General features: G+C 36.0%; 1 protein-coding gene across 1 annotated transcript in view; it reads left to right on the top strand.

The window, feature by feature from the left end:
• Positions 1 to 15,969, top strand: part of CCDC18 (coiled-coil domain containing 18) — a gene marked incomplete at its 3' end in the record, with an annotated part of 96,587 nt that overhangs the window by 35,157 nt on the left and 45,461 nt on the right. Inside the window, exons 14-17 of the mRNA XM_011978395.1 lie at positions 3,014 to 3,148; positions 3,292 to 3,369; positions 7,765 to 7,881; positions 14,177 to 14,344. Coding sequence (XP_011833785.1) covers positions 3,014 to 3,148; positions 3,292 to 3,369; positions 7,765 to 7,881; positions 14,177 to 14,344 — 498 coding nt within the window. The remainder of the gene's footprint in view (positions 1 to 3,013; positions 3,149 to 3,291; positions 3,370 to 7,764; positions 7,882 to 14,176; positions 14,345 to 15,969) is intronic.

The following is a 15,969-nucleotide window of genomic DNA, read 5'->3' as shown; positions in this document are numbered from 1 at the left end:
CTCCTGAGTAGCTGGGATTACAGGTGCACGCTACCAATCCTGGCTAATTTTTGTATGTTTAGTAGATACAGGGTTTCACCATGTTGGTCAGGCTGATGTCAAACTTCTGACCTCGTGATCTGCCTGGCTCAGCCTCTTAACGTGCTGGGACTACAGGCGTGAGCCACTGTGCTCAGCCTCCTTTGCACTTTTGTGAATGTAGGTTCTATGAGGCATCTTCTTTGAGAATAGCCTAGTTTCGCTGCAATTGAAGACTTGCTTTGGATGGTATCCTTTCTCCTTAATCAGCTTCTTCATCTCTGCTGGAAATGTGACAGCAACTGCTTCATCAGCAGACACAGCTTCTCCAGTAATTTTAACATTTTTCAGTCTAAACCTATTCTTGAATCTGTGTAATTATTCCTTATTTGCAATAAATGACTTGGTGTCACTTGTTTCAGGGGATTCTTGCTGAAGTCTTAATATATACTCAGTACTTTCTGGTGCAACACATTGCGGTCAGTTGGAACATGTTTTCTGTTAATGCCTTCCACTTACAAATTTAATGCCTTTTCTATTTTAACTAAGCACTTATACATTGTGGTTGTAACTTTTGTAGTTTGAGGTCCAACTGCCCTACTCACATGAATTTATTTTTCTTTCTTCACGATTTCATGGATAGATTTGTTCTTTATTATAGATCTTAGCAACCTCAGCATGCATTTTTTTTTTGGTCTCCTTATTAAGTTAAGAACCTTCACCTTTTCACTTAAAGGAAGCACGCTATGTCTTCTCTTTGACATATCCAAATTGGATCTGCATCCAGATAGCATCACTACTCTTTTGCTTTGGGGCCATTATTAAGTAAAATAAGAGTTCCTTGAACACAGGCATTATGATACCATGGCAGTTGATCTGATAACCAAGATGGCTACTAAGTGACTAACGAGCAGGTAGCTTATACAGCATGGAAAATGGATCATTCTTGTCCAGAGCTGGACATAGTGGGACATCATGAGATTTCATCACACTACTCACAACTGCAATTCAAAATGTATCAATTGTTTGTTTGTGGAATTTTCCATTTAGTATTTTCAGATCAGGGTTGACTGCAGGTAACTGAACTGTGGAAAGTGAAACCACGAATACCACAGGGCTGCTGTAATTTAGATGAGCTTAACAGAAGAATGGAGCAGACAAGAGGAAAAAGACAGTGAACCTGAATGTAGATTAATAGATATTATTCAGTCTGAGCATCAGAGAAAAAAATTTTTTTTCCAAGAAAAGAAAGATTTATAAAAAAAATTGAACAAAGCCTCAGGGATATATGGGGAAGGACCTATCAGAAGGTCTGATATTCTTGTCTTCAGAGTCAAAGGAGAGAATGAGATTAGTGCAGGAAAATATTTGAAGGAATAGTGTCTGAAAACTTCACAAATTTGATGAAGGAAATAAATTTACAAATTTAAGAAAATCAAAGAGGATAGTGTCAAAGAAAACTACTTCTAGACACATCAAAATCCTTGCCAAAAACTAAAACAGAAAACTTTGAAAGCACCCAGAGATAAATGACACTGCATGTAAGGGAACAAATGTTAAAATTACTGCAGATTTCTCATCAAAAACTATGGACGTAAGAAGACAGAACAACATTTTTTTAAATGCTGAAAGAGAAAAAACTGTCAATTTATTTTATATCCAGCAAAAATATTCTCTGGGAATGAAGGTAACATAAAGACATTCTTAGATAAGGACAGCATAGAGAATGTGTCACCAGCAGACTTGTTCTAAAATAAATGCTAAAGAAAGTTCCTCACAGAAAAAAAATACCTGAGAGAAACTTGGGACCTCAGGAATAAAGGAAGAACAATGAAAACAGTAAATATTTGGTAAATATAGGATTTTTATAATATCTATGGCTGTTGAAAGAAGAAATTATAACATTTACTGATCAGGTATGTTGATATAATACATGTGACAACTACAGTGTAAAGGGGGAGATATAAAGGGGCCTATATTCTTAGTTTCTACATTTTGCTTTTTTTTCTTCAGCCTTTAAGTTCAGGGGTGCACGTATAGGAGGTGCAGGTTTGTTATACAGGTAAACATGTCCCCTAGTGGTTTGCTGCACAGATCATCCCGTCACTTAGGTATTGAGCCCAGCATCCATTAGCTATTCTTCCTGATGCTCCCTGTCTCCCATCCCACTCTCCTATAGGGCCTCAATATGTGTTGTTCCTACCCATGTGTTTGTGTGTTCTCATCATTCAGCTCCCACTTGTAAGTGAGAACATGCAGTATTTGGTTTTCTGTTCCTGTGTTAGTTTGCTGAGGATAATGGCTTCCAACTCCATCCGTGTCCCTGTAAAGGAAATGATCTCATTCGTTTTTATGGCTGCATAGTATTCCATAGTATATATGTACCACATTTTCTTTATCCAGTCTATCACTGGTGGGCATTTAGGTTGATTCCATGTCTTTTCTATTGTGAATAGTGCTGCAATGAACATACATATGCATGTATCTTTATAATAGAATGATTTACATTCCTGTGGGTATATACCCAGTAATGGGATTGCTGGGTCAAATTGTATTTCTGCCTCTAGGTCTTTGAGGAAATGCCACACCGCCTTCCACAGTGGTAGAACTAATTTACACTCCCATCAGCAGTGTAAAAGTGTTCCTTTTCTCTGCAACCTCTCCAGCATCTGTTTGTTTTTTGACTTTTGAATCATTGCCAATCTGACTGGCATGAGATGGTGTCTCATTGTGGTTTCAATTTGCATTTCTTGAACGATCAGCAATGTTGAGCTTTTTTTTTCGTATGTTTGTTGTCCACATGTATGTCTTCTTTTGAGAAGTGTCTATTCATGGCAAGTGATTTCATTTCTTCCTTAAAAAGAGAGAAGCTGAAGACAATTTGGCAAAATACAAAAATCTATGTAATTTCAATTATAGTTTCACATGTATTTAATATTTAAAATGTTTCTAAATTTTACAATATTTAATGTGAAAATTGTGTTTTCGTGTTTAGCTTGAAGCTCAACTAGAGAAAAAGGATCAACAATTTAAAGAACAAGAAAAGACTATGTCCATGTTGCAACAAGATATAATATGCAAACAGCATCATCTTGAATCACTAGATAGACTCTTGACGGAAAGCAAAGGGGTAAAATCATCCTTATAAAAGTACTATTTAGAAGTTGACTAATATTTTATGTCTATAACTTGCCTTTAAATCTAATCAAATCAGTTAACAGGCTGTTACTAATGCTAAAATGTTTATTTGCATACTTTTCTTACTGTTTTTAGGAAATGGAAAAGGAAAATATGAAGAAAGATGAAGCTTTAAAAGCATTACAGAACCAAGTATCTGAAGAAACAATCAAGGCTAGTATGCTAATACTTTATTTTTCTTTCTTTCCTTTTTTTTCTTTTTTTAGCAGAATCTCTGTCATTTGCCTAGGCCGGAGTGTAGTGGCATGATGATAACTCAGTGCAGCCTTGAACTCCTGAACTCAAGTCATCCTCCCACACCCGCCTCCTGAGTAGCTAGGACGAGTGTGCTCCAACGTGCCTGGCTGATTATTTTTTTCTTTTTGGAGACATTCTTGTGGCTTTTTTACGTTTCTCTATAGATTGTAAACATTTTATAGATAAAAGGCAATTCAGAGCTGAAGATTTGACCTGACTCAATGAACTTAGTTTCTTTAAATGTATTTTCTTTAGTGCAAATTCTGATCTTGATTACTTGATAGTTAATCATCTAGTTCGTAGGTTATCTAGCCTCTTTTTGTCTTAAAACAATTTTTATAACCCTAAAAATTGTTTTAAATTTTAGCTATAATTGCTACTTATTAGCATTACGCCCCCTCCAAAAAAAAAATTACCAGAGGAAGTGTAGGAAGAGAAAACTAAAAGTGATTCAATTTTGCTTTATTTTACCTGTTGGCTTGTAAGATTAATTGAGATAAAGCCAGAATTTCTAGCTAAAATATGGCTTTCTGGCTAGTATATCTTCATGGTTAAAAACATGGGCTTTGCTGTTAAATTGGGTTTCAGTGTGGCTTCAAGTGCTTACCGACTCACTGTAACCTTAGCCAGGTTATTTAACTCTTTGAATTTTAATTTCTCCATCCGCAAAATAGGAATGACAATACCCTAGAAGAGCATTAGTGTGAGAATTAAATATAACAGGGTATATAAGGTGCTTAGCATATGCTGAGTTGCCCAAAGTTTTGTAACTAATTGCTATGTATTTAATATTTTCTCTTTTGCATTTTTGGTGTTAAACATAGGTCCGAATATGCTATGACCTTTATTCTGTCACATGTAGCTTGAATATAAAAGATTTGTTTTAAAGATACGATGTTATATTTTGCCTACTATTCTGTTTTGAATTCATTTTGTGACTGTGTATGCCCATATAGACATATGTTTATTCATAACTATTCCTGTAGTATCCACCAAAACTCTTAACATTTAATGCAGTCAGTTCATTTCCCTGTGTTAGAATAGCCCCAAATTTCATTAATATTAAAAAATGATTACTGTACAGAGATTGTAGGCATGAAATACTTTTATTAGGTAAAACTCATGTAGCCACTTAACTCCTGCTTTTCATTAAACTACCTAATATAACTAGGCAGTCATCTGGTAAGGTATTTCCATATGTTAATAGCCAGATGAGATGAAAAAGAAATCAGCAAAAGAATGAATAATGATGTTGGATTTTATTCGTTTAACATCTTTAGTAGGTTTGCTGTTTAGGGAAAAATCAAAATGAGGAAGAAATATAGAAGTCAAATTCCTATGATTTAAGCTATATCGACTGATTCTACACATAAGTTATCTATAGCAGCAAAATAGAAGCCTGAAGTCTACTTCTGTCCTCCTGATTACATCATTACTACCTTCCTTTCATGACTTTTGTTCATGTCTTTCAACATGTTTCAACTTGTTCTCTGCAAAAGAAACATGAATTTTTTTTATCTATAGGAGAGTTATAAGGATCAGTTTAAAGTTGTATCACTTAAGCTAACAGGTTGATGATAAAATTCTGAACTAGTAACAAGAAATCAGTAAAGTAAACCAGTTGTTACCTGCTGTTAAATAGAAAATTGAAAAGGTGCTTATTTGATTTACAGATTTTATTTCTTTTGTTTTGTTTTCCTTTTATTTTCTACTTTGGATTCCCCAAAACTCCCACAAAGAAAGTCTTACAAGAAGAGCTTACCTTCTTTTTTTGAAAATGCATAGCCTAGAGCCCTATCTGGTTGTCTCCAGACTGTGCACCTGAGGAGCTTCTTTGGTTTAGCAGAGTGGTGTTTGTTTTTGTTTTGATTTCATTTATTTATACAAACATACACACACATTTGCAAGTGGTTTGTATACAATGCAAGATGTTTATCTGTATGAGATTCAGACTTTCAAACTCTGTTCAAATAAGAAATTCAATAGAGTAGTGGATGTTTTGGGTTTTTATTAATTGTTTATTAGCTATAATTGATTCTTAATTTATTTTTTAAAATTTCAGGCCCACAAAAAAATTGAAACAATAGTGTACTCCTCACCTAGATTCACTCTCTGTTAAACTCTGTTAAACTCTAGGTACACTCACTTTATCTCTCTCTACACATGCACATGCATGCATGCTTGTGTGTGTCCCTACCAACCCACCTCCCTTTTGCCAGACAGCCTGAGAGAAGGTTACGGATATCATAATACTTTACCCCTTTAATATTTAACATGCATCTCCTGTGAACAGAGAATTTCTCCTGCGTGACCACACCACCACTATGCTACAGAGAAAGTCAACATTAATTCAGTAATATCATTCAACACTGTGCATACTAAGATTTCCCCAATTACTTAAAATTGTCCTTTATAGCCTTGCTACTCAAAGCATGGTCTGTGAACTAGCAGCATCAGCATCACCTGGAAGCTTGTTACATTTGAAGAGTATCTAGCCATGCCCCAGACCTGGGACTAAAGTGAATCAAGTATGATGACACAAAATTTAAGGAGACACTCTCAGGATTATATACCTTATCTAAGGTGATGACTGTCAGATCTCATTATTTTAAGGGTGTATATTTCATTGATAATTAGCAAACAAACTTTGGAGTCTTTGAGGGTCTTGGGGACTGTGTGAATGTCCTGTTCCTCAATAATCTTACAATCAATGGCTTTCATATCTAATGATGAATCTTGCCCGAATGAGTTGTTACACTGTTAACTATTAGGTAGTGATATTCTGACAGAATCATAGATTTTATTTATTTTTTCTCTGTGTGAAGGATGATACAAGTCCCAATGCCCATTCTCTTTCATAAAAAAGAAAATGTATTTATAAGTTTCATAAAACAAATATTAGTTAAAAATTATTACTAAGGCAGCAGTTTATTAACAAAGATAGTCATTCAGAATTACAGATTTTTTAGCTGTTAATGGTTTCATACACAGACTATAAGGGTGGTGTTCAAAAACTCTTATAAGATTCCCTTTTTAGAAATAAGAGTGGCAAAGATAATTTCATGATGTAGAATAGAATCTGCAAGAGGGATAGTTTTTTCTCATTTTTTCATCTGCTAAGAAATCTAAGTTTCTTTCACTTTTTCAAGACTGCTTGCTATAACATTATTAGCATTAAGAGGAAGAATACCATTGAGAAGCTCAAATTTACAATAAAGAAAACAAGGAGTAAGGCAAGAATCTTATTAATAGCTGGGATGTGGAGCATGTATGCAATACATGGGCCTTGAACTAAAAGTACCGAATTTGAGTTGCTCTTTGGTATTAAGGTAGTAAAGCAGTGGCAACTATATGAACACTTGGACCAAGTTAAATTGCTGCCTTTCTGAAAATATTTTCACTGTTTCAAAGCAAAGAAGGTTTCACTTCTTTTTTCCTAGCTGACAAATTATAATTTCTTAGTAACTTCAGCATTTCAAAATATTCTCATTAAGGCCAGGCAAGGTGGCTCACACCTGTAATCTCAGCACTTTGGGAGGCCAAGGTGGGTGGATCACCTGAGGTCAGGAGTTTAAGACCAGTCTGGCCAACATGGCAAAACCTACTCTCTACTAAAAATACAAAAATCAGCAAGGCGTGGTGGTGCATACCTGTAATTCCAGCTACTCAGGAGGCTGAAGCAGGAGAATTGCTTGAACCTGGGAGATGGAGGTTGCATTGAGCCAAGATTGCACCACTGCACTCCAGCCTCGGCTACAGAGCAAGACTTTGTCTCAAAAAAAAAAAACTCACTTGAACATTGTTAACAGTACGCTAGTTTGTACTCATTTTCCTATTTTTCTTATTCAAGGAGGCTTAAGAAGTAGATTTAAATACCACTTACCTTTTAAAGAGAAGGTTTTAAGGTGTTTGGCCTACAGATTCTTGACAGTTGGCCCCAGTTTTTCTTGTCAATTGTGGCTCCCAAATAACGATTTCCTACAAATTAATCTTCTTATTACCCTAGGCTCTTGCCAACTTCTCACCACTCCCTTTCACAGGGCCTTGCTTCTGAGCATACTCCCTTTTCCTGGAATGCCCTTCTAAACTTGTCCAACTCTTTATTTATTTTTCAGGATTCCATCCCTCGGTTTTCTATTTGGTTTCCTCATTTGCAATGAAGAATTAGTTTACTCAATAAATATCTTCTATAATGGCATTTTATGTCCTAAGTAGGACTGTATATTCACTATTTGAAGCACTGAGGTAACGTTAGGAGATAAATCTGTAAAATATTGAGTATATCAGTGTTTTTCTTTTTTTCCTGCTTAGGTTAGGCAACTAGATTCAGCATTAGAAATTTGTAAGGAAGAACTTGTCTTGCATTTGAATCAATTGGAAGGAAATAAGGAAAAGTTTGAAAAACAGTTAAAGAAGAAATCTGAAGAGGTAAATTAACATTTACTTTATATATAGCGTATATTTCAAGTGATTTTTTTTTTAAGACGCATGAGATGTAGGACAAAAAAAAAAAAATATATATATATCTTTCTTTCTCTCTTTCTTTCGAGACGGCGTCTCCCTGTGTCGTCCAGGCTGGAGTACAGTGTCACAATCTTGGCTCACTTGAACCTCTGCCTCCTGGGTTCAAGCAATTCTTGTGCCTTAGCCTCCTGTGTAGCTAGGATTACAGGTATGCACTACCACGCCTGGCTAATTTTTGTATTTTTAGTAGAGACAGAATTTCACTGTGTTGGCCAGGCTGGCCTTGAACTCCTGGCCTCAAGTAATCCACCCACCTCAGCCTCCCAAAGTGTTGGGATTACAGGTGTAAGCCACCGTGCCTGGCCAAAAGAATATCTTTATGTATCTGATATAAAAAAGTATTTCCAATAAAATGTAAATTCCAATTTTCTTTAAGGAGCAAACATTATTTCAATGCAAAATAAAATATACCTTAAAATTCTGATTCTTTTATTTATTTTTAGAGAATCAGAAGAATAAATTATTAATATTACAGTCATTCTAATATAAAATTACATGACACCTTGAACATTGTTTTAGATTTAGAGGTTTAAAATTCTTCAAGAATTTTTCATTTTGTTTTTGTTCTTGTTGTCTGTAGGACTGAGAATTAACTTTAGAATTTCAACTTTTTTGAGATAAGTTTCTCAGATACTGGATTGGAAACCTTTTTTTTTTGAGATGGAGTCTCTCTCTGTCACCCAGGCTCGGCTCACTGCAACCTCCGCCTCCTGGGTTCAAGCAATTCTCTTGCTCAGTCTCCTGAGCAGCTGGGACAATAGGCGCACGCTGCCATGCCCAGCTATTTTTTTGTATTTTTTTTTCTTTTTTGTAGAGATAGGGTTTCACCGTGTTGCCCAGGGTGGTCATGAACTCCTGAGCTCAGGCAATCCGCCCACCTCGGCCTCCCAAAGTGCTGGGATTACAGGCGTGAGCCACCACACCCAGCCTTGGAAACTTTTCTTGAACATCTTACTCATCTCTGTATGTTCAATTTGTAGCACTTTACTTTGGTTAGGCACTCACTAAACATTTGCTCAAATGGATAATCATAATAAAGAATTTATTTGTTAGAATTTATAATATATGTACTTTAAGCTTAAAATTTATTTTTAGAGGCCAGGTGCGGTGGCTCACACCTGTAATCCCAGCAGTTTGGGAGGCTGAGGTGGGCGGATCACAAGGTCAGGAGATCGAGACCATCCTGGCTAACACGGTGAAACCCCGTCTCTACTAAAAATACAAACAATTAGCCGGGCATGGTGGCACGCACCTGTAGTCGCAGCTACTTGGGGAGGCTGAGGCAGGAGAATGGTGTGAACTCAGGAGGTGGAGCTTGCAATGAGCCGAGATCGCACCACTGCACTCCAGCCTGGCAACAGGGCGAGACTCCGTCTCCAAAAAAATAATAATAATACTAAAAATTTAAAAATTTATTTTTAGAAATGGTTCCCAATGAATTTTAATCAAGGTTGACTTTTGGCCACTCATTGTTGCTTACGCCTATAAGCTCAGCACTTTGGGAGGCCGGGAGTTCAAGACAAGCCTGGGCAACATGGGGCAAAACCCCATCTCTACAAAAAAATGGAAAACATTAGCCAAGTGTGGTGGTGCATACCCGTGGTCCCAGCTACTCAGGAAGCTGAGGTGGGAGGATCACTTGAGTCTAGGAGGTCAAGGCTGCAGTGAGCCGTGATCACACCACTGTACTCCAGCCTGGCAGCACAGTGAGACCCGATCTCAAAAAATATATATGTGTATATATATGTATATATATATATATATATTTATATTTACATATTAATCAAGATTGACTTGAATATATCAGAAAGGTCCAATGAGAAAAACAGAAGCCTTTATATCTTTTAAATAGAGCAAATTTATACAGAGAATTAGACACACAGGTGATGAAAGGGTAGAGAAGCCAAACAGTATACCACAGCGACTCAGAGATTATAAGCAGGGACCCACTACCATTGTTAAGGTTAGAGGAACATCAGGAAAAGATAGTATGATCATAGTCTAGAAGCAGGGCTGCCTGTCTGGAGCTGGGGCCGAAGAAAAAGCGTCTGTCCAATAGGAACTGGGGCAATAGAGGAGGAGCACTGCAGCTACTGACCATTCCCATTGGCTAAACCTATTTGTAATCTAGAGGGCAAAGGAGGCCAAGAAATGTGGTTTCCTACAATATACAGAGCAGAGCAGGGGAAAGGCATGGGTAGATCTAAGAGTAAATAATGTAGTTGACCAGCACTCCAGAGTTAGGTGCATCAAGTAATTATATAGCCTTAGAAGTTTAAAAAAAACAACAACAACTTTCAGATTTTATATGGTCATGCCTTCTTCCCTCTACCTTCCTTTATGAAGGTTTTTATAGCATCTTTGACAGGCATATATTTTTCTACTCCAATATGTAGAAACTAAATCATCTAAACTGTATGTATTTGGATTTTTAAAAATAAGAATGTCCTTTTTTTTACTATGATCTTCTTTAAAGTAGTATACAAAATACATTATTTTGGCATTTATTCTACTGCTCATGCCCACACTCTGCTTCAGAATAAACAGACTTGGCAGAGATGGAATCTACCTGGAGGTAGGCAGCATTTGTAATAGGAGAATTCGTTGAGCTTTAGACTTTGCGTTCATAGAAACAACATCAGAGACTAGGGTAGATAACAGATATTTACACACAAAATAAATAGAACGATTTTTTTTTTTCTTTTTTTGAGACAGGGTCTTGCTTTGTCGCCTAGGCTGGAGTGCAATGGTGCAATCTCAGTTCATTGCAATCTCTGCCTCCCAGGTTCAAGCAGTTCTCCTGCCTCAGCCTTCTCAGCAGCTGGGATTACAGGCATGTGCCACCACACCTGGCTCATTTAGAATGATTTTTAGAACAGCTGGAAATACATACCTAGGCTCAAACTGAATTAGAAACCAGAAGTGGTAATCAGGTATATTTGACCAGACTAGGGAGTAAGTAAATTAGAAAGATTTGCAAACTCATTTATTACCGCTCAGTCGTTAGCTCAACTGCACATGCATTGGCTTGCTAACTTAAAAGTTCATCTGTCACATGCTCATGTGTATTGATAAAAAACATGGAGAAGAATCCGAGTACTAACTGTTGACTTATTTACCTTTACAGCAAATTATGTCTTACAGAGAAAATTCTTTCTAGTGTTGGTTAATATAATTAACACCTTGTAACAGCAGAGTTGTGAAGTTTTCATCATATATAGCTGCATTTTAGAAAACCAGATTTGAGTAATAGTGCATCTATTCTGTTAATAATAGGTGATATTATAAAGATGTTCTTATCTTTTAAATCAGGGAATATGCCCCAATCATATAACTCGCTGAATAATTAAGTGGCCCTAGGGCATATTGGTAGAAATTTAGCCACTTGTAAAAACTACATGTTGATTACCCATAGCAAAAAGCTAATGTATATTCCTCTGCGCTTTTGCCTCAGCCACGTATTCTTTTCTGGATGTTGAAATAAATATGATTATGATGAAAATAATACTTTGGAGTTCTGAATTTTTGGAAGATATTTAACTTCATATTAAAATGTTTTTAACAATGCTTTTAAAATAATCAAGTTACGTGTTCATGCAAAATTACATTGTCAACATAATAAAAGAAAGTAAAAAAATTTTATTTTGCATAAAATTATGAATAAGCCTAAATGTTTTCTGCATGAAGATTTTATTCAATAAAATCAGTCATTTCATTGATAAATATCTTCATTTAAATAGATGGACTTAGATTTTGAGAAGTTGGCATCATATGTTTCTGCGTTATATTTTATTTTTAAGCAACAATTATGAGACTGTTTCTGCTTTGGGTACATAGTAATACTAGATAAAGTTAAGTGTAAGGTAGATTTTATCATTTAAATTCTACTTTCTTATTTACTTCAATTATAAAATATTAAGTACTCTGGGAATAATACATTAGTAGAAAATACAACATAAAAACAATTCATTCTATATTTACTTTTAAACTGAAGCCAACTGACCGGGCTCGGTGGCTCACGCCTGTAATCCCAGCACTTTGGGAGGCCGAGGCGGGCAGATCACGAGGTCAGGAGACCTAACACAGTAAACCCCGTCTCTACTAAAAATAGAAAAAAAAAAAATTAGCCGGGCGTGGTGGCGGGCTCCTGTAGGCCCAGCTACTCAGGAGGCTGAGGCAGGAGAATGGCGTGAACCCGAGAGGCGGAGCTTGCAGTGAGCCGAGATCGCACCACTGCACTCCAGCCTGGGCAGCAAAGCGAGACTACGTCTCAAAAAAACACAAAAAAACAAAAAAAACACAAAACCCAAAGCCAACTGGAAGTTAAAGGTCGGTACAATGAAATGTCAGTATAAGTTTGATAGATATAGGTTATATTTTGTAAATATTTGTGATAACTAATATTAGATATTTCAATATATGTAATTGAAATGTCAGTGACTGGATTACTGAAATAAAATTTTGTTGTTATTATGTGGTAAGGCTTTGTGTTTTGGTTAGATCTTATTTTTTTCTTGTTTTGTCTTATTTTAATATTTTGTCCTTTTTTTTCTCTGAATAGGTAAGTATGAGACAGGATGTTCCAATAAAGGAAAAAACAGTATTTAAGCCTGTCTTGCAAGCGAGTCAGTTCTATATAAAATAAACCAATGCAGAAGTGTGATCTGCAGGTTTTGTCAGGAGCTAAGAGAGAAAACAAAACAGGTGATCTGACACATATTTACACTAAATTATTTTCATGCAGACAGAATTAAACAAAACAGATTTGCATGAAAAGGGATTATAATAACAGGATTAGAGATCAATTAGTTGCCTATGATATCCAGGGTTACTTCCAGTTTACAACATCATCATATAATGAAGAAATCTGAAATCTAGGAGCTTCTCATAATGAGCAAAGAATATTCGGCCCTGAAGGCCTTAATGTTCACCTGCTGGATAGTTAGAAAAAAGAAGCAAGTCATGATTCTCTTCCACAATTTACTATAAGGAGTTTAAAATTCCTTTTGGGATGATATTTACTGGAAAGATTCTTTGCTTTAAAGGAATGGTTTTATTTTCCTTCATTTAAAAAATTTATTACATAAGCAACAACAAGAAAACTTAAAGAACATTTACCTACAGCCCATTCTCTAATACTTCAGTTTTCATTTTTCTATTTGCATGTATATTTTTCAAAATTATATTAATGAAATGTGATTTTTTAACTTTATAAATTTTTGTGTGTTAGCTGTCTTTTTAATTATTTGAAATGGTTGTGTCATTTTTAATCGCATTGACAATCATCACTTATTCTTCCATTCACTTTGGTAAAAGATGAAGAATATTGTAAAATATATTTTAAATTATGTTTCATTGTTGATAGTATTTTAAAAATAATTTCTGCTGGCATATTTTTAGAATTTTTATTACTAGGACAAAGGGCATTTATTTTTCTTCTTAATAGATGCTCTTGGATAAAAGTATCTTAAAGCAGTTTTGGAGACCATCTATTCAAGTCCTAAATATTTAGAGTAATTAGTCAAATTTCTTAGTTGTTATTGTCATTCCTTTATGTGTTTTTTTGTAACATAAATATTCAGCAGTGTTTTGCTGGGATATTATTGTATAAACAACAGCAATAATAGCAACAGTAACAATAAATAGCACCAAACATTATATAGAGCTTTTATGGCTATAGTTTATTATTAGTAAGGGTGAAAGAATCAGGTGAAGTGCAGATAAAACCATGGCTCTCCTTCTGGGAGAGGTCAAACAGAACATGCTCCTTTTTATAGCAGTGAAATGTGGCAACATCTGTTTCTGCCTAGGGAAGCCTATTTATGACTCAAAGTTCAGGGTTTTTATTGGAGGGTTGTCACACGGGAATGATGACCAGCCTACAAGTATCAAAAATTCCAGAATTCTAAAGGAAGGCATGTTTCAGTGCCCCAGCCAGGCAAAACAACCTCATCACTTAGGAACATTTTTAAAGCCACATTTCCAGACACTAACCAAGAGCAATCCTATAAGCAGGCCCTTCCAATACATCTCCCCATCAGAAAAATGAAGACTGCCCTTCCAGTGACAAACTATAGACATGAATACAATTGTCCCACATGACAGGTAGATGGTTATCTAATAAGGAGGACAACTTTGATGTTTTATTGCCTTTTATTTGAAACACTGCATTGTATTGAGATATATATATATTTGCCAGGTATATTGTTTACAGAAAGAGCTAAAAATAAAAGATCACAGTCTTCAAGAGACTTCTGAGCAAAACATTATTCTACAGCATACTCTTCAGCAACAGCAGCAAATGTTACAACAAGAGACAATTAGAAATGGAGAGCTGGAAGATACTCAAACTAAACTTGAAAAACAGGTATATATTATTAGCCCAAGATTGTTTCATTTGTATGAAATAGAAATTTTTAAAATCATGAATACATTTTTGGTTAGTTTTTTAAACTGCTGTTTGGCCAGATGCTGTGGTTCATGCCCATAATTCCAGCACTTTGGGAGGCTGAGGCAGGCGGATCACCTGAGGTCAGGAGTTCGAGACCAGCCTGGCCAACATGGCCCAACCTCGTCTCTACTAAAATTACAAAACTTAGCCAGGCGTTGTGGCACATGTCTGTAACCCCAGCTACTCAGGAGGCTGAGACACAAGAATCACTTGAACCCAAGAGGCAGAGGTTGCGGTGAGCTGCGATTGTGCCACTGCACTCCAGCCTGAGAGACAATGAGACTCTGCCTCAAAAAAAAAATTGCTGTTTAACCTCAAAGATTTTGCATTATAAGAAATACTCAATACTGATATTGTAAAATAAATTTCTATTCCTATGTAATCTGACCTCCATCTCTTATACTATGATTATATGTGTGCCATTCCATACAATTTATAATTCATGTTTCTTTATTCAATCTGTCTTCGTGTACCTAATCTGAATGCCTATAATTTTTCCTTTTTGGATCAGGACATAGTGTGTGATATTCCTTAAAGAAATGGCAAAGCAGTGCACTAAAAGAAAAATCCCAAGGGAAAATACCCCTGAAAGTTCTAAAATTAAAAATTATTACTTGAATGTAAGAATTCTGGAGAATTTTATACTAGAATCTAATCTTTTTCCTTTAATTCATTACTGAATTTATCTGAATTCTTTAGATATTTTACATTTTTGTTTTTTCTTTCAAAAGAAATCAAATTTACAGTAATATATAAATTAGAAAATGATTGTCCCCTGTAATCTTACTGTATTTTCCTTTTTTTTGGTCATTTTTTTGGTCTTTTATCTACTTGTTCTGAAGTCATCCTCAGCCTGTCCAGTGGAACTAAAGAATCTTCCTCTCACTACATTTAAACACATCAGGCAGGTATTCTGTTTTTTTTTTTGAGACAGTTTTACTCTTGTCACCCAGGCTGGAGTGCAATGGCGCGATCTCGGCTTACTGCAACCTCCGCCTCCCGGGTTCAGGGGATTCTCCCGCCTCAGTGACCTGAGTAGCTGGGATTACAGGCATGCGCCACCACACCCGGCTAATTTTGTATTTTTAGTAAAGACAGGGTTTCTCCATGTTGGTCAGACTCGTCTCAAACTCCCAGCTCAGGTGATCTACCCGCTTGGGCCTCCCAAAGTGCTGGGATTACAGGTGTGAGCCACTGCTCCCGGCCTCTGTATTTTTTTTTAAGACACATCTTCCTGTGACTCTCCATCCCTTTTGTTAAAATTTAGACCTACTGCTTGCTATGCCTACTATACAGCTTCATCCTGAAGCATTTCTTCTTCTCATCTATGTTTGATTCCCACTACCTACATCCTTTGTCATTGACTCTGGTTCTTGCAGGATTGATTATGATTCTTGTTCCTAAGTCACTTCCATAATGGTTGTATGGTTTTCTTCTGTTTTTTGTTTTTGTTTTTTTGTTACTAGTTCATTTGTTTCTTTTCTTTTCTTTTTTTCTTTTTTTGAGACGGAGTCTCGCTCTGTCGCCAGGCTGGAGTGCAG

The sequence above is a fragment of the Mandrillus leucophaeus genome, unplaced genomic scaffold (genome assembly GCF_000951045.1).
Source record: "Mandrillus leucophaeus isolate KB7577 unplaced genomic scaffold, Mleu.le_1.0 Scaffold1935, whole genome shotgun sequence".
Classification (NCBI taxonomy): Eukaryota; Metazoa; Chordata; class Mammalia; order Primates; family Cercopithecidae; genus Mandrillus; species Mandrillus leucophaeus.
The sequence above is the reverse complement of the archived record's forward strand: the minus strand, read 5'-3'. Positions and strand labels throughout refer to the sequence as shown.